At 31.8% G+C, this 17,256-nt stretch overlaps 4 protein-coding genes across 4 annotated transcripts; 3 read left to right on the top strand and 1 right to left on the bottom strand.

The window, feature by feature from the left end:
* Positions 1-7,921: 7,921 nt before the first annotated feature.
* HELRODRAFT_124905 (hypothetical protein) lies at positions 7,922-8,489 on the top strand (the record flags this gene model as incomplete). The annotated part of the gene is made up of 2 exons (XM_009021088.1): positions 7,922-8,118; positions 8,252-8,489. Coding segments are annotated over 2 exons (435 nt in total), but the record flags the coding sequence as incomplete, so codon positions are not given.
* Positions 8,490-9,860: 1,371 nt separating this feature from the next.
* On the bottom strand, positions 9,861-11,237 carry HELRODRAFT_122015 (hypothetical protein; the record flags this gene model as incomplete). Its single annotated transcript, XM_009021087.1, has 1 exon — positions 9,861-11,237. A coding segment is annotated over one exon (1,377 nt), but the record flags the coding sequence as incomplete, so codon positions are not given.
* Positions 11,238-11,973: 736 nt separating this feature from the next.
* Positions 11,974-12,514, top strand: HELRODRAFT_161128 (hypothetical protein; the record flags this gene model as incomplete). The annotated part of the gene is made up of 2 exons (XM_009021086.1): positions 11,974-12,069; positions 12,281-12,514. 2 exons carry the CDS (start codon positions 11,974-11,976, stop codon positions 12,512-12,514), a joined length of 330 nt encoding a protein of 109 aa, XP_009019334.1.
* A 1,488-nt stretch (positions 12,515-14,002) lies between these two features.
* On the top strand, positions 14,003-17,236 carry HELRODRAFT_65936 (hypothetical protein; the record flags this gene model as incomplete). Its single annotated transcript, XM_009021085.1, has 11 exons — positions 14,003-14,176; positions 14,313-14,411; positions 14,534-14,670; positions 14,777-14,869; positions 15,063-15,160; positions 15,335-15,457; positions 15,561-15,703; positions 15,821-15,912; positions 16,188-16,566; positions 16,861-16,942; positions 17,031-17,236. Coding segments are annotated over 11 exons (1,626 nt in total), but the record flags the coding sequence as incomplete, so codon positions are not given.
* Between the last annotated feature and the right edge of the window lie 20 nt (positions 17,237-17,256).

The following is a 17,256-nucleotide window of genomic DNA, read 5'->3' as shown; positions in this document are numbered from 1 at the left end:
ATGTTTATTTTCGTTATTGTTATTATTATTATTATTTAACGTATGCACCACTATTTATTCACAGTGTCAGTAACAAACTAATTTAATAACTTACCTACAATCGTTTAACTTATTAGTAAACTAACAAATCAATCAAATAACAACAAGCCAGTCAACCTAAAAACCAATCATTCAACCAACCAATCAAGTAGCAACAAACCAACGTAACGGCCAATCATTCAACTAACCAACCAACCAACTCATCAACTAATCAACCAACCAACAACAACCGACTAAACTAATGCCAAATCAACTCTACCGATCGACTAACAAAGACACCTTTCAATTGGCAGTCAACCAACGAAGCGTTCGCTAATTGGATTGAAGATGTCGAAGAACATAACATGGAGCAAGGAATGTATCGTAGAAACGCATGTGCGGTGGACAAAACATCCACAACATTCGCAACATCAGCATATGACAAATAAATGCCAATAAATAAAACAACACGGCATCGTGTCGAGTAAATCTCTTAATCCTCATATGCTGGAGACCCTCTACTATCTTCCTGCTTGCTTCCCTCATTCCATTCCTACATCTCCCGCCATCTTTCTTTCATGCCATCTCTATTTCTGTTCTTTATGTTGTCAGCGCTTCTTTATTTCCTGTTTCCACGTCAGCACATTATTATTTTCGCGAGATTTTTTTCTTCCCTTAGGTTGTACACTCACACACACACACACACACACACACACACACCCTCACAACAACACAAACACACCACCAATACATTCCACACGCTCATAAACACACCAGCATACACACACATACACACGCACGCATGCACATATACACATGCACTTTTTACACATGCACTTTTTACACATACCTTTACACATTTGCACACATACACACGTACATTATCTGCATTCTTGTATTAATATGGTATGCTGTCAACGTATTCTGTACAAGACAACATATAATGCTTACTTGTTCCCTCCTTGCTACAAAACTATAAATTCTTTTATGCATAGATTTTTTGTTCATAATTTTTTTATAAATTTGGCAAAATGTCTTCGAAGTTTAATTCAAGGAAAAAGAACGAAAATGATGATAAAAATGAGTCTGTTACGTTCTGTGTGTTGAATGATTGTTTATGCGAGGGTCGTTCGTTGTGTAGTTGCGTCCGTGTAAGCGGTCACTTTGATGTCATAAAGCGATTTATTGTGTTGCTAAAATGCTTTCAACAATTCTTTTTTGCCATTATTAACTACTTTGTAGCTTTCATACTCTTTAAATTTTTGATGTTGTTTAATTGTTTGCAGTTACATAACATTTTGTAATCAAAAAATCTTTAAGAACTGCTTCAAGTGATAATTAATCAATTTAATTGTAAACATTTTGTCAATTAAAAAAACAAAATAACAAGTGAACGAGTCACTAATTACAAATAAGTTAATGTTGAATCAAAGACCGTCATCTTCAACACCATCCCATGGCAACATAATATTTTATAACATACTCAGTATTAACATTACCATAATTTGTCTTTTTAATAAATAAAAATATCAATAGATTTTGATCGGACAGCAATTCATATGAAAGAAGAAAGCAGCAGCAAAGTGAGTAGTTACTATGGTCAGTGCGGTGCAAACCGCCGATGACCACCATCCAACCATCAGGTCACCAGCAAGCAGCGACTGATCCATGCCATGCATGGAAATGTTGGATTTTATGGCCGCATTCATTCGCCACTGAGGTTCCTGCTATCTAGCTCAGGTCGTATAAACATTTTATCCGATCATTTAATGAGTCATTAAATCAGGGAAGGATCTTCATTATATTCTCCGGTTGCTATGCAAGTTCTTCAATATATATATATATATATATATATATATATATATATATAATATATATATATATATATATATATCTGGTGCCTCAACATGTTTGTATTCGCTGCTGCTCTTTATGTTTATGTGTGCGTGTATGTATATTCAGTGCGTGTGTGCGTGCGTTTGTGTGTGTGTATGTGTGGGTGAGTGAAGTGAATGAGTGCAGTCAACTGCATCGGCTTTTTTGTGCTATGAGTTTTTGCTTGTTTTAATTTAAAATTGTCTAATTCACACTCCATTTACAGCAAGTTATTAGTTTGAAATATCCAAATTTGTAGAAATAAATCTAAACTATGAAATGTAGAAATTAATATAAACTATGAATCTAATTTTTCCAATTAGCAATTAAAGAGGTATCGTTGTTATTATTATCTTAAAATTTAAAAAATTGGAACTGGATCAAAACCAGCATCAATTCCTTCAATGAACAAAGACTATTTTGATTTATTTGTGTAAATTTTTCAATTATTTTGAAAACATTTGATTAATATTTTTGCTTAAATTGATTTGTTTCTAACATTTTTTAATAAATTAATTAAATCAGTTTTTCTTTATTAAATCCTAGTGAAATTGAAAATAAACTTTAGCTTCAATGATGCTCTCGTGATAGGTGTGAAAAAATAATTATTGTACGGGTTTACATTAACATAACTTAGGAAATAAATCATTTTTATTTTCCAATGTAATTTTTGATTTTAACAAATTTTTAAATGTTATTCCTACATCTTAGAGTTTTGATTTTCGACTTGGCAACATATGGACCAAAAAACTTTCACAAAATTAATTTTTTATTACTATGGAGCAAGTTTGTTTTCCAGTCTCCAGTGAAATAGTTCACAGTACATAGCATTCTTACAATGACTGATTTGATTGTTTTGATTGAAACGTCGGAGAACAAAGTGATCTTTTGACAAGTTATTAATTTACAACTTTCTTTTCATAAACTCTCAGATGTATCAACAACACACACACCCACACACACACATACACTCATACGCGCGCACACACACACACACATAACACACACGCAAGGTATGTGAATACGCGCAAATCAACGCATTCTTTTTGGTACATACTGAAGCAAAGATGTTTTTTTATTCGAAGCCAGTAACTATTGCACAAAACCTTCGAAACATTGTAAACAAAATCACAAGTAAGACTTAATGAAATGACGACCAACTTGTTGGTCTGGCAAGAAATGATTACGAAACTACAAATTTTTTTATGTTCGTTGGAAAATCATTTTTTAAAGGTTTCCTGATAACTATTTAATTTATTATAATTTGTTGATAATCACTTTTTTTTATAAATGTTCATATTTTTACCTAGTGAAGGAATTATTTATTTACTGTAATCAAATTAAATGAAAATACAATCTACTGGCATGTACCTCAAAAAACACCACCATCATTGTTGACGAAAAACAAGTCTGTCGCTTTTTACTTCAAACATTTCGCGCACGTTTCATAGAAACAAAAATGCAAACCACGGATTCTTCTAATTCCCACTTGCTTCATTCCCTATCGGACAAAAAACAATTTTTTCCTTTTTTTGTTTATTGGAAAATCATTTCTCGCCAGGCAAACAAGATGGCCGTCACTTGATTAAGTCCTCTTGTCGTTTTGCTTACAAGTAAGATTTGTATATTTACCTTCATTATATTATTATTCTTATTATTATTATTCTTATTATTATCGTGAGCACCCATTGTTATGAATGAATGGTTTAAATTTGATTTCATCAAACATTACCATTAAAAAATACTTGAAAGATAAGGAAGCATGAAAATAAAAATCAAAAAATATTAAATTCAACATTGCTTTCATCTTAGACAAAAACTAACAGATAAACAACAAAAATTGGTTGACAAAATATTAAATAGAACAATGTCTACCCCGTTGACGATGGTCATATTTGCCGGTGTTATTTTTTTATCATTTTCACTGACGAACCATTTAAGCACGTAGCACAAACTTGGAAACATGATCTCATAAAAGGATTATGCATTGCTCTATTTCGCATATTTTGCAGTTAGAAAGTCGGAAAGAAGCTGATTTCATTACAGAGAGCAGAGCACTGCGCACTGTTGTTAGAACGGTTATTTATCTGATGCCCGCTCGTGTTCGTCTTCAACTTTGAACTGGCGTTACTTCATTTCTTTCTTCCGCAAGACTTTATCAAAAATTTCTTTCTTATCTTTATCTTTGCGGGTTTTCTTTCTCAAGCCTGTTTTCATATGCAAGCATGTAGGGGCGTGCACAATATTTTGAGGCATATCTTGAAGATGGGTGATCTTTTGAAGTCGATTCAAACATTTTTTGAAGTTTGTGTTGTTCTGATATGTTATTGCTTATCGTTGATTCCTAACATAAAAATGATACATACAATTATTACGTTAATAAATTTACATAAAGTATTAAACTTTAGAGTTATTCAATAACTTTCTTGTGCAGAATGGTCAAGTGGTCACCTTTTTCAAACTCCTCTCTATTCATCACTCCTTAGCATGCTGGTCACTTCGTCCTCTCAGTTATGTGATGATGCCCATAAGCCAAATAATTTAGATAGGGCCTTTTGCCTGTTTTATAATACATTCGACCGATACGAATACATTTTATATGTAATACATTATATATTACATGCAAAACATATTTCACGCGTTGCGTATACTACACACTCTACGCATTACATTACATTACATTATATTACATTACATCACAAGAATTATGTATATGTTGTGTTTGGTATGCTCATAATTGTTCATCACTGATACTGACGAGACGGTTGGCTCCATTCCATATGCGTCGGTGAAGTCGATCAACTATTTACATTTTTTTAATTTAAAATGACAAGAATTTAAGATTAAAATAGCAATACTCCAAATATTGACGTTGAACAATCACCAACCGCCAACTTTGCGGAGTATTTTTAGAACTTAAAATGTTGGAATAAGAATTTCTAAATAAAATGATCGTTAAAAATGCATATTTGTGAGTGTCTGAATCCTTCAATCAAATCGTTTCCCCTGTTTTTGCTGTTTCATAATTGAATTTTTAAATTCTAAGGAATAATGAACCTAAATTGTTTTGAATATTTTGTTTGCTAATCTGTTCACTATAAATAGCCTTGAAAAGCCAATTAAAGCTAATAATTTGTTTAGTTTAAATGATGGTTAATTAAAAAATAATCATCTCTGATCGATCAGTCAGTTGCCTACCTAGTCTAAAAAAATGTTCATCTAGGCATTCACATAAAATATGAAGGCATTGAACTATAGAACATCTAAGCTGTTGAAAATTGAAACTGTTTTAGGCAGTTGAAGTCATAAAATCTTTTGATTGGTTTTATTAAGAGGAAGTTTTTTGTAAAATTTACAGCCCCAACCAATACCCATTCGCTTCGACTTGGCTTCCGTTTGTCAAAATATTTGTAGCATGCATGTTTGCAAAGGCCAAACGCAGGAATAAAAATGAAATGTTGGTCAGTTATTTATTATTTTAAATCAAAAATGTACATATAAAACTGGCCCTGTTCAACTTCACATGCGAAGTTACCTCTCCTTACGTCGGCTATGGAGCAAGGACAACCACCCTATCAGATTATTAAGATTACAACGATGTGTTTTATTGTTTTATTGTTGCAATTGTTTTTTGATCTTTTGTCTCGATAGGAGCATTTTTGTTATTTTTTTTATTTCAAATTAATTTATAAAAGTAATTTTATAAACTGAAAAAAAAAGCAAGTGCATCGGGAGGATAAAATATTTCTCGCGGTACCGAAACAGTTGTGAGGCAGGCAGATTCAAGTTTTTGGCAAACACCATACTGAAAGGATATCATTTGTTGCTTTAAATGGTTTTCACGATTTTCATTTAAAAAATTTAAAAAAAAACAAGTAGCATTGTTCAAAAAAATATTTATTTCATATTTATGCACATTCTTTTAAGTACTATTTGAATCATCCACAATATGACGGCCAACATTGCAACTATAAAAAAATAAAATGCAGAAGTTAACAGCATCACTCTACGTAACGCTAACAGGAATATTTTTAAACCATATTGGCAACTATTAAAAAACGTGTTCGAAGTATATAGTTATTTCAGATTATATACACATTGGTAATTTGTGTTACATATATATGTAACAATTGCTGCATTAAATAGGATGTAGCAATGAATATGCTGATGATCACACGGGCATCAAATCAGGATGGTGTTCTGAAATGTAAGTAAATAGTGTAGAGAGTAGTGATGACGGTCATAAACATCCAGGCGATGACCAAGATGCCCAGGATGTCACCCACCAGAGCTGGAGTCATCCCCAGTTCGTTGCTGTTTAATTATTAAATTTTTGTTTAATTGGTGGCTATGTGTGTTTGAATATGTGTGTGCATGTGTGTGCGTGTGTGTGTGTGCGCGCGGTGCATGTGAGTTTGAGCTTATTATTTCAGTGTTTATTTAATTAAAATTACATATCTGCGAACTTATTTACTATTTCGGTAACATGTTTACTTAAAAAAAGCATTGGCGAAATGAGAGTTGATTAATTTTATTTGAATGAAATACAAAGGATCTTACCCCATGATTCGCGGATAAAATGTTTTCCTCGTAAATAAAAACTTCTAATGAACTATTGATATAAGGTGAGACTGTATCACGTAAATGAAAATTGTGTTTACGTTCAGTAGATAGAAAACAAATAACATTAACAATGTGACGTAAACGAGAATTTGAATACTTATATTTTCATTCGTTTTATTTCACCATTCTAAAGTTTTTTAATCATTTGTTTTTGGGAATATTTGGATAATTTTTGTGGTGCCTGGTATTGCATTAAGTTATAATGTAAGTTTTAACCTTATATCAATACTAAAATACAATACTAAATGATCTGACTTCGTCATAAATGGCAACTCAAGAAATAATATTCGACCAACAAGTTCCATTTTTATTTCCAATCAACCAGCAATCACCAATTCACACCACAGCGTATCAACGTTAACATTAGCCAATATTAACATTAATTAACATTAATAAACAATTAACATTTAATATTATCAATATTAACATTAATTAACATTAATATTAATAACTAACATTTATTTATGAGCAGTGTGTGTGTTGGTTGTTAGTAGTACCATGACATTCCGCAGAGTTGTTAAACATAACGCGCAACGCATGTAATGTAAGGTGTGATGGCTATTCGCATATGTTATCGTTCTCTAGTTTTGCGTAAATGATTTCACAAGTTACCTTGTGCTTTCTTGTCGCCAATCTGATTTTTTTCATTTAAAAAATTTTTTTTTGAGTTGTTTTCCACGAGCTATGCTATTCATATGATGATCCATTTCAATTTCAAGTTTTTACCTTCTGCTGCAACCAGTAGTTTTTTATTTATAATTTATTATTAAATTATTTTTATTAATTTAATTAATTAAAAACATTCTTATAAATTTTTTCTATAGCACGTTAAAATTGTGAAAGTTATATACTTATAATTTATAATAATTATAAATTTGATTTTATTATAAATTATACACTGCTCAACCAATCATCCTTCTTTACAACACACAACATATAATAAACATAAACAAATCAAAATGTAATTGAAAATACTTTTTTAGAGTAAAATATAATGAACTTTACCATTGCACACACTTTTTTTTATTTAGGAAGGATCATCCTTGGATCTGTTGATTATTTGTTGGGCAGACCATTTAATAATAAGACGTCATCACTTACTTCCAATCCATTCTTCTGCTGCCGTAGTTCTTCATCAAAGTCATCTCTTTCCTCCTTTCAAAGTATTCCTTCCCAATCTGGATGGAAAAATTATTCCCACGACAAGTTTGCTTCAAAGTCAGAATGCAACATTCATCGTTTTACTAGGTTGTTGTACATTTCTTCAAGGACTAAACAAAACCGCATTAACATTAAAACCAAATCAGATGACAAATCAAAAACTTCTAGCCAGAATTCCACTATTAAAAATCCAATTGTAAATAATCACAAGGAATCAACTGATAAAAATAAAATTGTTAACGATAATAAAAATGGTGTTTCATCAAACGACCAGAATGGGGCATCAAAAACTCCAACTGAACCAGTCGACCAGAAAGTTGTGAAGGAAGGAATATTTACAAGGTTCAAGAACACATACAAACAACATGGAAAGATTTTCATTGGCGTTCATCTAGTGACATCTGCAATGTGGACTGGAATGTTTTACTATGCTGTAGTCAGGTCGATTTCACCTATTTATAACTCAATTTTTGACTTTTATAATTAAAGTTTGATTGAATTTTTTAATTTAAGTATATAATTGTTAATTTTGCTGCAGTGATTACAACATTTACATATAAATGATCATAAACAGTGGTGTTGATGTTGTGGCAATGCTCGATTGGCTAGGAGTAAGTCAAACAGTGATTGACAAGTTGAAGTCTCCATCGCTGGGATACATAGCAGCCACATACCTCCTTTACAAACTGGCCACACCCCTAAGGTACACTGTGACAATTGTGGGCACAAGATGGGTGGTAAAGTACCTGCAGAAGAGTGGCAAAATGCCCGCAACCCCGGAAGAAAATAAGATCAGCTCCCTTCTCAAAGAAGGGGGCATGAACATGAAGAAAAGACCCAGACTAAAAAAAAAGAAATAAATTATTTTTCCTGTTGTCTACTTTATAAACATTCGTCGTGATGTTCATGTATAAAGTTGCATCATCTTTCTTTTTAAACATTTTCTCGCGCAAATATTAATCGTGTAAATAGAAGCTTGATGACTATGTATGTATGTAAGTCCATTCAAGTCAGATAACACTGATTTATCCTTATTTTTAGTTTTGTTATGAATCAAACTAAAAGTAACAATTTATTAATTTGTTTATCAACAATTAATTATTGACAATTAATTTTATTTCTTAACACGTAAATCTTAACCAATTAAATTTCATAAGAGTTGTAATAAATTGGACCCTAAGGACCCAAATGACCACAAAGTCATGTTTAATCATTGAGTTATGAAAGAACAATAAATAATTCAACATTAACAGTATCAATGACAACCTAACGCATGATATTACACTGGAGAAAGTTGAATTGCAGAGACATGCCTACATGCTAAAACAACATCTAAATCAAGAATGTTTACAATAGAATACAAAACGTTCCAGCACTTGAAAAAAATTAAATGCAAATTGAGTACGCCGAAATGGCGGGGTGGGTATCGTCTTTGATAAGATTATGCTTTATAGTCAGTAGCTGTTAATGTTCGTTTTTTTGTTACATGCATGGAATGGAACTTTATGATCAAGTAATAAAAAAAGGTTCATCATGGTATCTCAAATGGTAATTAACATTAAAATCATAGCATTAAAATCTTAGCTTACATCTTGTCAGAAATAATTCAGTGCAGAAGAAATTAGTTTGAAATATCAAATTATGAAATAATTCATTGCAACTATTAAAATATTAATAAAGCATAAGCCTGATGAAGGCACTTCTCAGTCCATCACTAACAATTAACTCCATTCCCTTATGAATGCCTACCAAGCAATGATGCTGATGCCAATAAAAATTTTGTGATTGATGACGTTTATAATGTTTATTTAAGACTAGCTCATAGAAAACCACACTTGAAAAACAATAATTAACAATGCATGCATGATTGTAAACATCAACAAGCAAAAAATTATACAAAAAAAATATATGATAAGGAAATATTTCAATGAAAAGTTAGTTTGAATGATGAAAATAATGGATTGTTATGTACAATTAAAATGCAAAAATATAGGTTCCATTGATATTCCATTGATAACAAAAATAAAATACAAAAATAAAATACAAGATGAAAGTGAACATTCTATTAGACGTCAGACATTTAACAAAACAGCAATTCTAATACATTTCAAAACAAATGGCTTATTTTAAATAAAATAAGCCATTTTTTAAATAAAATGATACTTGCGTGTTGATCTAAATTAATAAAACTTTTTAGCAGCAGCTTCTTTTTTTGCCTTATAAATGAAGTAACCAAGTATGGTGAGTAGATGAATGAAGAGAAAAAAACCTAAATGATAAACACTGATAGATGGGCTGTTGGCAATGTTCGATGAAATGTCATTTACTTTATTCGAAAGAGATCTAAACTCGTTCAACATCATTCCAAAGTGGTTAGCAAGTTCTTTGGTAAACTGATGTTGATCTGGTATTTTAAGTCCATTAAATTTTGTGTTGATGTCATTGACAACTTGTCTTAAATCTTTAATTCCCTCTGTAGCTGCCTTCTGAGCATCAACAATTTGGTTGAATTCTTTTTTGTCAATGGTGCTGCCAGGAGATGAAGACTGGCCTGCTTGCTGTCTTGACTGACTGATACTAGTTAACAAGGACAACTGCCTTTCCTGTCTACCAACAATTTCATCCAACTTTCTCAATGATGATTTGATGAATTGACTAATTTCACTCTGCCCTTCAAATATTTGTCTCAGTGATCTGACTTCAGGACTTTCATAAATTTTATCTTCATCAACATCCAAATCTAATTTTGCCTTAGGATTTTCTTTCTTGAAGTCTTCTCTAGCTTTTTCCAACTTTTCTTTATACTCTTGAAATTCTTTTTCTATTTTTTCTTTTTCTAGTTCAGGCATTTCCATTTTTGTGCCAACTTCAGTCTGAAGTTGAAGACTGTAAGTGCTAAATGATAAAACATCGTGATCATCAGCCAAGCCACCAGTAGCTGCTGAAACTCCAAAATATCCATTGGGAGGCAAATTGACATTTTCAATTCTGGTGCACAAATCATAGTCTTCTTCGTTGTCTGACATGCCACTGTGAAATGAAATGGTCAAAACTTTTTTGAAATATTCAATTTTAATTTTCACTGGTTTATTTTTGTTTCTGAAATCTCTTAAACATCCTCCAAGTTGTTGATTTGAGCCATCAGCATCATGATCATATGTTTGTTTTCCATCGTTTAACATTGCCATTATATAAGGATTATTATGTTGACCATCATTGTCAAAAGAATCTAAAAACACACCAAGACCATTCCACTGATCTTTGCTACCAAAGACAGGGCCTTCAATTCCTCTTTCAGTTGTGTACCACACAGCTAGTCCATCAGCTCCCAGTCTTCCTCTACCAGTGACAGTAAACTTAACATCCACTTCCCAATCTTCAGCCGTCACTTTTTCTTTGCCCCAAATTGAACCCTTTTTGCTTTTTAACGATGGTGTTATTCGAATGGAATCAGCGCTGGCGATCGCACTGCCGTAGTGGTCCCAGAATGGAACAGTACCATCTTTGAGTACCAGATGTGGACCTTTGAAACTCAATTTATATTCAAACCTTCTTTTAATTTTGGACGATGAACTCGTGGCGGTGGTACAGAAGACTACAAGTAATAGTAATGACAACCAGAACCAGATGCAGTGAGCGAAACAGAAGGCAGGCCGCTTCCATATGTTCAGCACGTCTTTTATGAAATACATTTTTAACATGTAACAACCGATGTTGTATAAAACGTTTATTATTTTGCAATAATTAAATTATTTCCTAATAATAATTAAACGTGGAAAATTAAATTTGCACAAATTCAACGTATTAAACAATCCACACAACTATATCAGCAAGTGCACGTCATATCATAGACAGACATTTACTTTTACTGCAATGCGTGGTTTTTATTTATCTATGGCCTATGAAATGCCTGCTATACTTCATAAGAGTTGAACGAAAACATTCAAATTAAGAACATTTTTGTCGTTATAATACTACCAACATCATAATAAAATAAATACACTAGTTCTAATATATTTAAAGCTCAGTGTAACATTGAAAATTATTTGATTTTTATGCAGAATACAAGACTCAGGGGCCATACAAGGCAGACAACAACGAAGTGCCGCAGTTTGAAGACGATCTGCCACTGATGCTGGTGATGATCAATTAGAGGAACGAGAGGCAACGCAATTTCAAAAAAATTGAACAGCTATTTAAATGAAGATGATTTTGGGTTATTACTGATACAATCAGTATCCAGTAATGTTTCAGAACTTTAAAACATTCAAAAAGATTTTTTTACTTGATTGAACAATGATAAAAAGACAAAGCATTAGACAACAATGGGATGCCACAGTTGGCAAGCGGAGTTCTAAATATGAAGATGCAGGGACAACTGTTAACAGAAGGGTATATCCAGAGATTTTACAGATGTTATGTAATGCAAATTTTATATTTATTTATTCTTCTGCTCATTTGTTAAATTTAAATTTGTTATTGTTTTTATCGATACAAATTAATTATAATAAGTTACTTACAATTCAACTAGTGTGGTTACAACCCCACGCAGTTGTAGCAATGCAAAAATTCATCAAACAATTGAGGCATTTTTCAACCTCAGTCTTTCGGCGGTTCATGTCGAATCATTGCAAGAAGTATTGGGAAAATGTTGCGCTGTCAAAGACATGGACAACGAAAAATTGTACTCAAGCGAGACCTGATAATCAAAACAGCGTGCCACGATTTACCAGCAACCGAATGTTTCGATTCTACAGCTAAAAATATGGACTGTCAAAGACTGACGGGTGTAAAATATCACGCCATGTTCAGTTTGATGAATATTTGGATATTTTAGCCTACGTCAGCTCGGATTTGAGCACTACAAACAAACCCGGTAACAACGGGAAAAATATAATCCACAACATATATTGACTGAATGAGTATGGTTCATCTAGGACGTATTCCGATGTCGTGATACTACTACAATTACTAAACTTACTGCTACATGCACACTTAGTGCTTTTTTTGGTACTACAGCTGACAAACAAAAACTTATTTCAAGTTCTAATCCAACGGTTAATATTACAACTGCTGACGAAAAAGTATGATGCGACATGATTTCATCTGAATTAATTCATATAATTTATTATGCTTATTATGTTTATGTATAACAATAATAATATTATTATTTCATGTCTGATTGTTGAACATTCTAACGAAACATTTTATAGAAATGATGTATAATATTGCTATTTAATTCATAATTGTATGATATTTGCTTAATAAAAAATTAGGATATGATCAGACACTATTCAAAAAACTCACACAGGGAATAAATGGACATTGTGCTGGATATCCATTGTAACGAGTGAAGAAATAAGTTAAGCATCGGTTGTGGAGTGATCATATTTAGATACCAGCAAGGAGGAGGACCGTCTGGACATGCACCGAATGTACAGAATTTATAAATTTTAATCATTTAAAATTTTATTTAAAAATTCGAAAAAAATTATTTCAAAAATTTTGTATATTATAACTTTGTGTAAAATTCTTTGTGTAAATCACTTGGAAACATTAAGATTATAGTCGAATGTGTTATAAAAGTAGGTAATCGACTTGTGAAATTATTTATTGTAAATTTATTTGTTCAAAAATATTGTATATTTAGTTATTGACTAACTAGGTTTTACTTTTTTAATAAATCACTTTTAAATTTTTAAATTTAACCCGAAAGTGTTGTAAAATCATTTATTGACTTTGTGCACTTTATCTATGTTTAATACTCTTTGTGTAAAGTTTTACCCGAAGGTATTGTAAACTTTATTATCTTGGTGAATTATATCTATGGACAAAGATCTTTTGTGAACTCGTTGTAAATAGATGTATAACTATATATATATAGACGATATTTCAATCGATCAGTGTACATGTGTTGACAATTTCATTTGGCGATCATCGTCTGCTCAAGCTCGGTTGCAGTCACACGCTCATAATACGTTATAGTACGCTTCAATTTTTGAGTTTTCATTTTAGAAATGGGAAAAAATAAAAATAAAAAAGGCAAAGGACTCGAGAAAACTCTGAATAAAGAGTTAAAAAAATCGGAGAAGAAAATGCAAAAAGAATTGACTGAGGCAGGACAAGTAAGTATTGTTATTAATTTTATTTAAAATTTAAATAAATTGTAATTAAACTAAACTAACAGCTAATCGAACCCAACTTTAACAAAATTTGCATTTGATATTGCGGATCATTATGTGATGTTCTTGTGTATTAGCTATTACTAGCATTAATTAATAATTAATAATTCTTATTAAGTAATTATTTTATTATAAATTTATAAAAGGATGACATAAAGTTGATCATATCTTGGTTGGAAGATGCTAGCAATTCCGTGAAAGTTACATCAGAAATCAAGTGTTCTCCTCCTTCTCCAAGGTCCAATGTCACTTTAAATGCTCATCCAGAAAAAGATAGTCTCATTATGTTTGGCGGGGAATACTTCAATGGCAAAGAAGTAAGATATATTTTTTACTTTTGATTTTAGTAAACAACCATTATGAATGTAAAAATGTTGAATTATCTATTTAATTTATTTTTTATTTAATGATTTTTCAAATTAATTAACTTTTGTATTAATGCAATATTGACAGACTGTAATGTACAATGATTTGTTCTATTACAACATCCGATCCAACGAATGGTCTCACGTCATTATTCCGAATGCACCCACACCAAGATGCTCACATCAGGTTCTTATGAATTTGTATTATGTTTAGTAAATTTTGGCGCCATCTCCATAAAAGTAATGATAAAGTATGTGGTATTGATATTGTTTATCAGATAATAAAATGAATGATTTTTGTGTAATCAGGCAGAGACAGTTCCTCAATCAAGGGGGCAGTTGTGGTTGTTTGGTGGAGAATACACCACAAGGAACCAGTCACAGTACTATCATTATAATGATCTCTGGGTTTTGCATCTTGCCGAAAGAAAATGGGAAAAAATAAAGTTTGTATTTTCTATTCCTGTTTCAACAACTTTTGGAGATTTAATATAATATTCAGATGAATTGTTATATAGAAAAATTAATAATGAATTAATTTAACATTTTCAGTTCTGTGGGTGCTCCTTCACCAAGAAGTGGACATAGGATGGTTGCTTGTAGGAAGATGCTCTTCATTTTTGGTGGATTTCAAGACAACACAATGTAAATTTTTTCATAAAATTTCTTTTTTATATCCTAAAAATTTAAATTTATTCAAAGCAATCGACAACCGCCAAATTTATGTGGTTAATAAGTTAAGCCTACGTTGATCTAAAGCAACCTGACGTAGATTGCTGAGATTTTTGCAATATTGCAATAGGGGTTAATAATTAATATTTTTCTTTTACAATTTCAGGGCTTATAGGTACTACAATGATGTTCATGCATTCAGTTTGGAAAGTCGCACATGGGTTAAACTTCAGTTATCTGGTCTCCCGCCATCACCCAGATCAGGTCAGTTTCAGCTTAAAATTGTACTTGTTTTAACATTTGTACTATTATGTTAGATTGAATCGTTGTAACAATGCATTCTGTGAAATTTATATATATTTGCAACAATTTACTTTTACATTAATTAGCAGAAATGTTTTATATGTATAACAAGAAAGTGATTGATTTAAATTGCAGGTTGTGTAATGGCAGTAACTCAAGACCAGTGTCACATCATGGTGTATGGAGGCTACAGCAAGCAGAAAGTGAACAAAGACGTTCACAAGGGATGCATTCACTCAGACATTTTCATGCTCTCCTGTGATGGTTAATACTACATTTTATTATCTAATCGTTTTTTAAAATAAACAGAATTTTTCTTTTCAATATTTAAAAAAAAATTAAATTTGAATGTGAACAGGAGATAAGAACAAAATGGATGAGAAACTTTCATGGAAATGGTCGTTAGCCAAACAGTACGGTACCATTCCCAGCCCCAGGTGCAGCACATCTCTCTGTGTCACAAGCAGCAACAAGGCCGTTCTTTTTGGAGGGATTAGAGATGACGTTAGTTTCTTGATTTATTCTTATTATAATTTATTAATTTTCTCTTATTATATGTTTTTCTTAACCAACCTTTTGATTCCAATATTTCAACTGTGTATAAACAAATTGATACTACAGGAGGAAGATGAAGAGAACGTTGAAGGAAGTTGTTTTAATGACATGTATCTTCTTGAAATTGACAAATGCAGATGGCACCCTCTCATTCTCAGGTTAGTTTTTTTATCTATCATCATAGATGCATATTTTTACTTCACCATCCATTCTGGTATCACAAATTTTTGAAACTTTATTGCAACTATGCTCTACAATTTACTAAGAGTTTTTTATTTTTTTTTTGCAGAAAATCTAATGACACTTCAGAAAGTAGAAAACGTAGAAGAAAAAATAACACAAATAATGAAAAGGACAATGACTCTAGCGATACTCATAGCAATAGCGATGATGATGAAGATGGCCATTCTGAAAATGCTAATATATTAGATAGAAACGTGAAAAAATTGAAAATCTTGGAGCAAAATGTAAATGATCGAATAGAACATATAAGCACTTCTCTACTCAATCAGCCAACTACTTCCACTAAATCTGATGAAATATTCAAGTTGGTAATCAACGATACTAAAGATATTAAAACAAAACTGAATCCACCACCATCAAACGTTGGGGTCAATGACGATAACCCCTACAAAACATTTCCTACACCTCGCATGAGACCTATGTTAGCTGCCAAGAGAGGTGTTCTCTATCTGTATGGTGGAATATGTGAACACGGCAGCAGACAAATCACTTTAAGTGACTTTTACAGTATAGACCTGCAAAGCATGAACAAGTGGAATGTTTTATTAGAATCACAGGATACGTCTATGGTTAGTTGAATGTGTAACCATTTTGCAACGAGTGTGTCTTTTCTTTATTTTCAATTCGTTGTTCTATGGTATCCCCTGCCACTTAATAATTATTTGAGCCAATCTAATTTTAAGCAATTGCTCTAATGTACATTTATTTGCAATCCCGTCCTCTATGTAACATTTAAACATGATTTTTGATTAACAACTCCTATTTAATTTAAAACAAAAAATGCAAAATAATTTTACCATTTTATATATCTATCATTTTAAAAACTATATTAAATAACAATTATTCATTATAATTTGAAACAGGACTGGCAAGAATCATCCGATGAAGAAGAGTCATCATCAGACGACGACACAGATGATGAAGATGATGAGGAATCTTCAGATGGTAAATAAAATTCTCACTACTTGATTTATTTTTAAATATTATTATGTTGTTCTAATTTCTTTCTCACTATTTTCAGAAGAACTTGAAGATGATGACGAAGATGACCCAACAAAATCGGGACCTCGTAAGAAAGGAAACGAAAAGTTTGAAGAATATTTTGCAAGAACATCTTCAACTTGGAAAATGAAAGCCAGAAAAGTAGCAGAGAAAGAACTCATCGAGGCTACCAGCAAACAATTAGACAAGGCAGCTTCCAGGATGGCCAGTGAATACTGGAAAAAAATTTCTTTCTAATTTAATCCTGTTGTAAATTT

This window comes from Helobdella robusta (assembly GCF_000326865.2).
Source record: "Helobdella robusta unplaced genomic scaffold HELROscaffold_3, whole genome shotgun sequence".
Classification (NCBI taxonomy): domain Eukaryota; kingdom Metazoa; phylum Annelida; class Clitellata; order Rhynchobdellida; family Glossiphoniidae; genus Helobdella; species Helobdella robusta.
The sequence above is the reverse complement of the archived record's forward strand: the minus strand, read 5'-3'. Positions and strand labels throughout refer to the sequence as shown.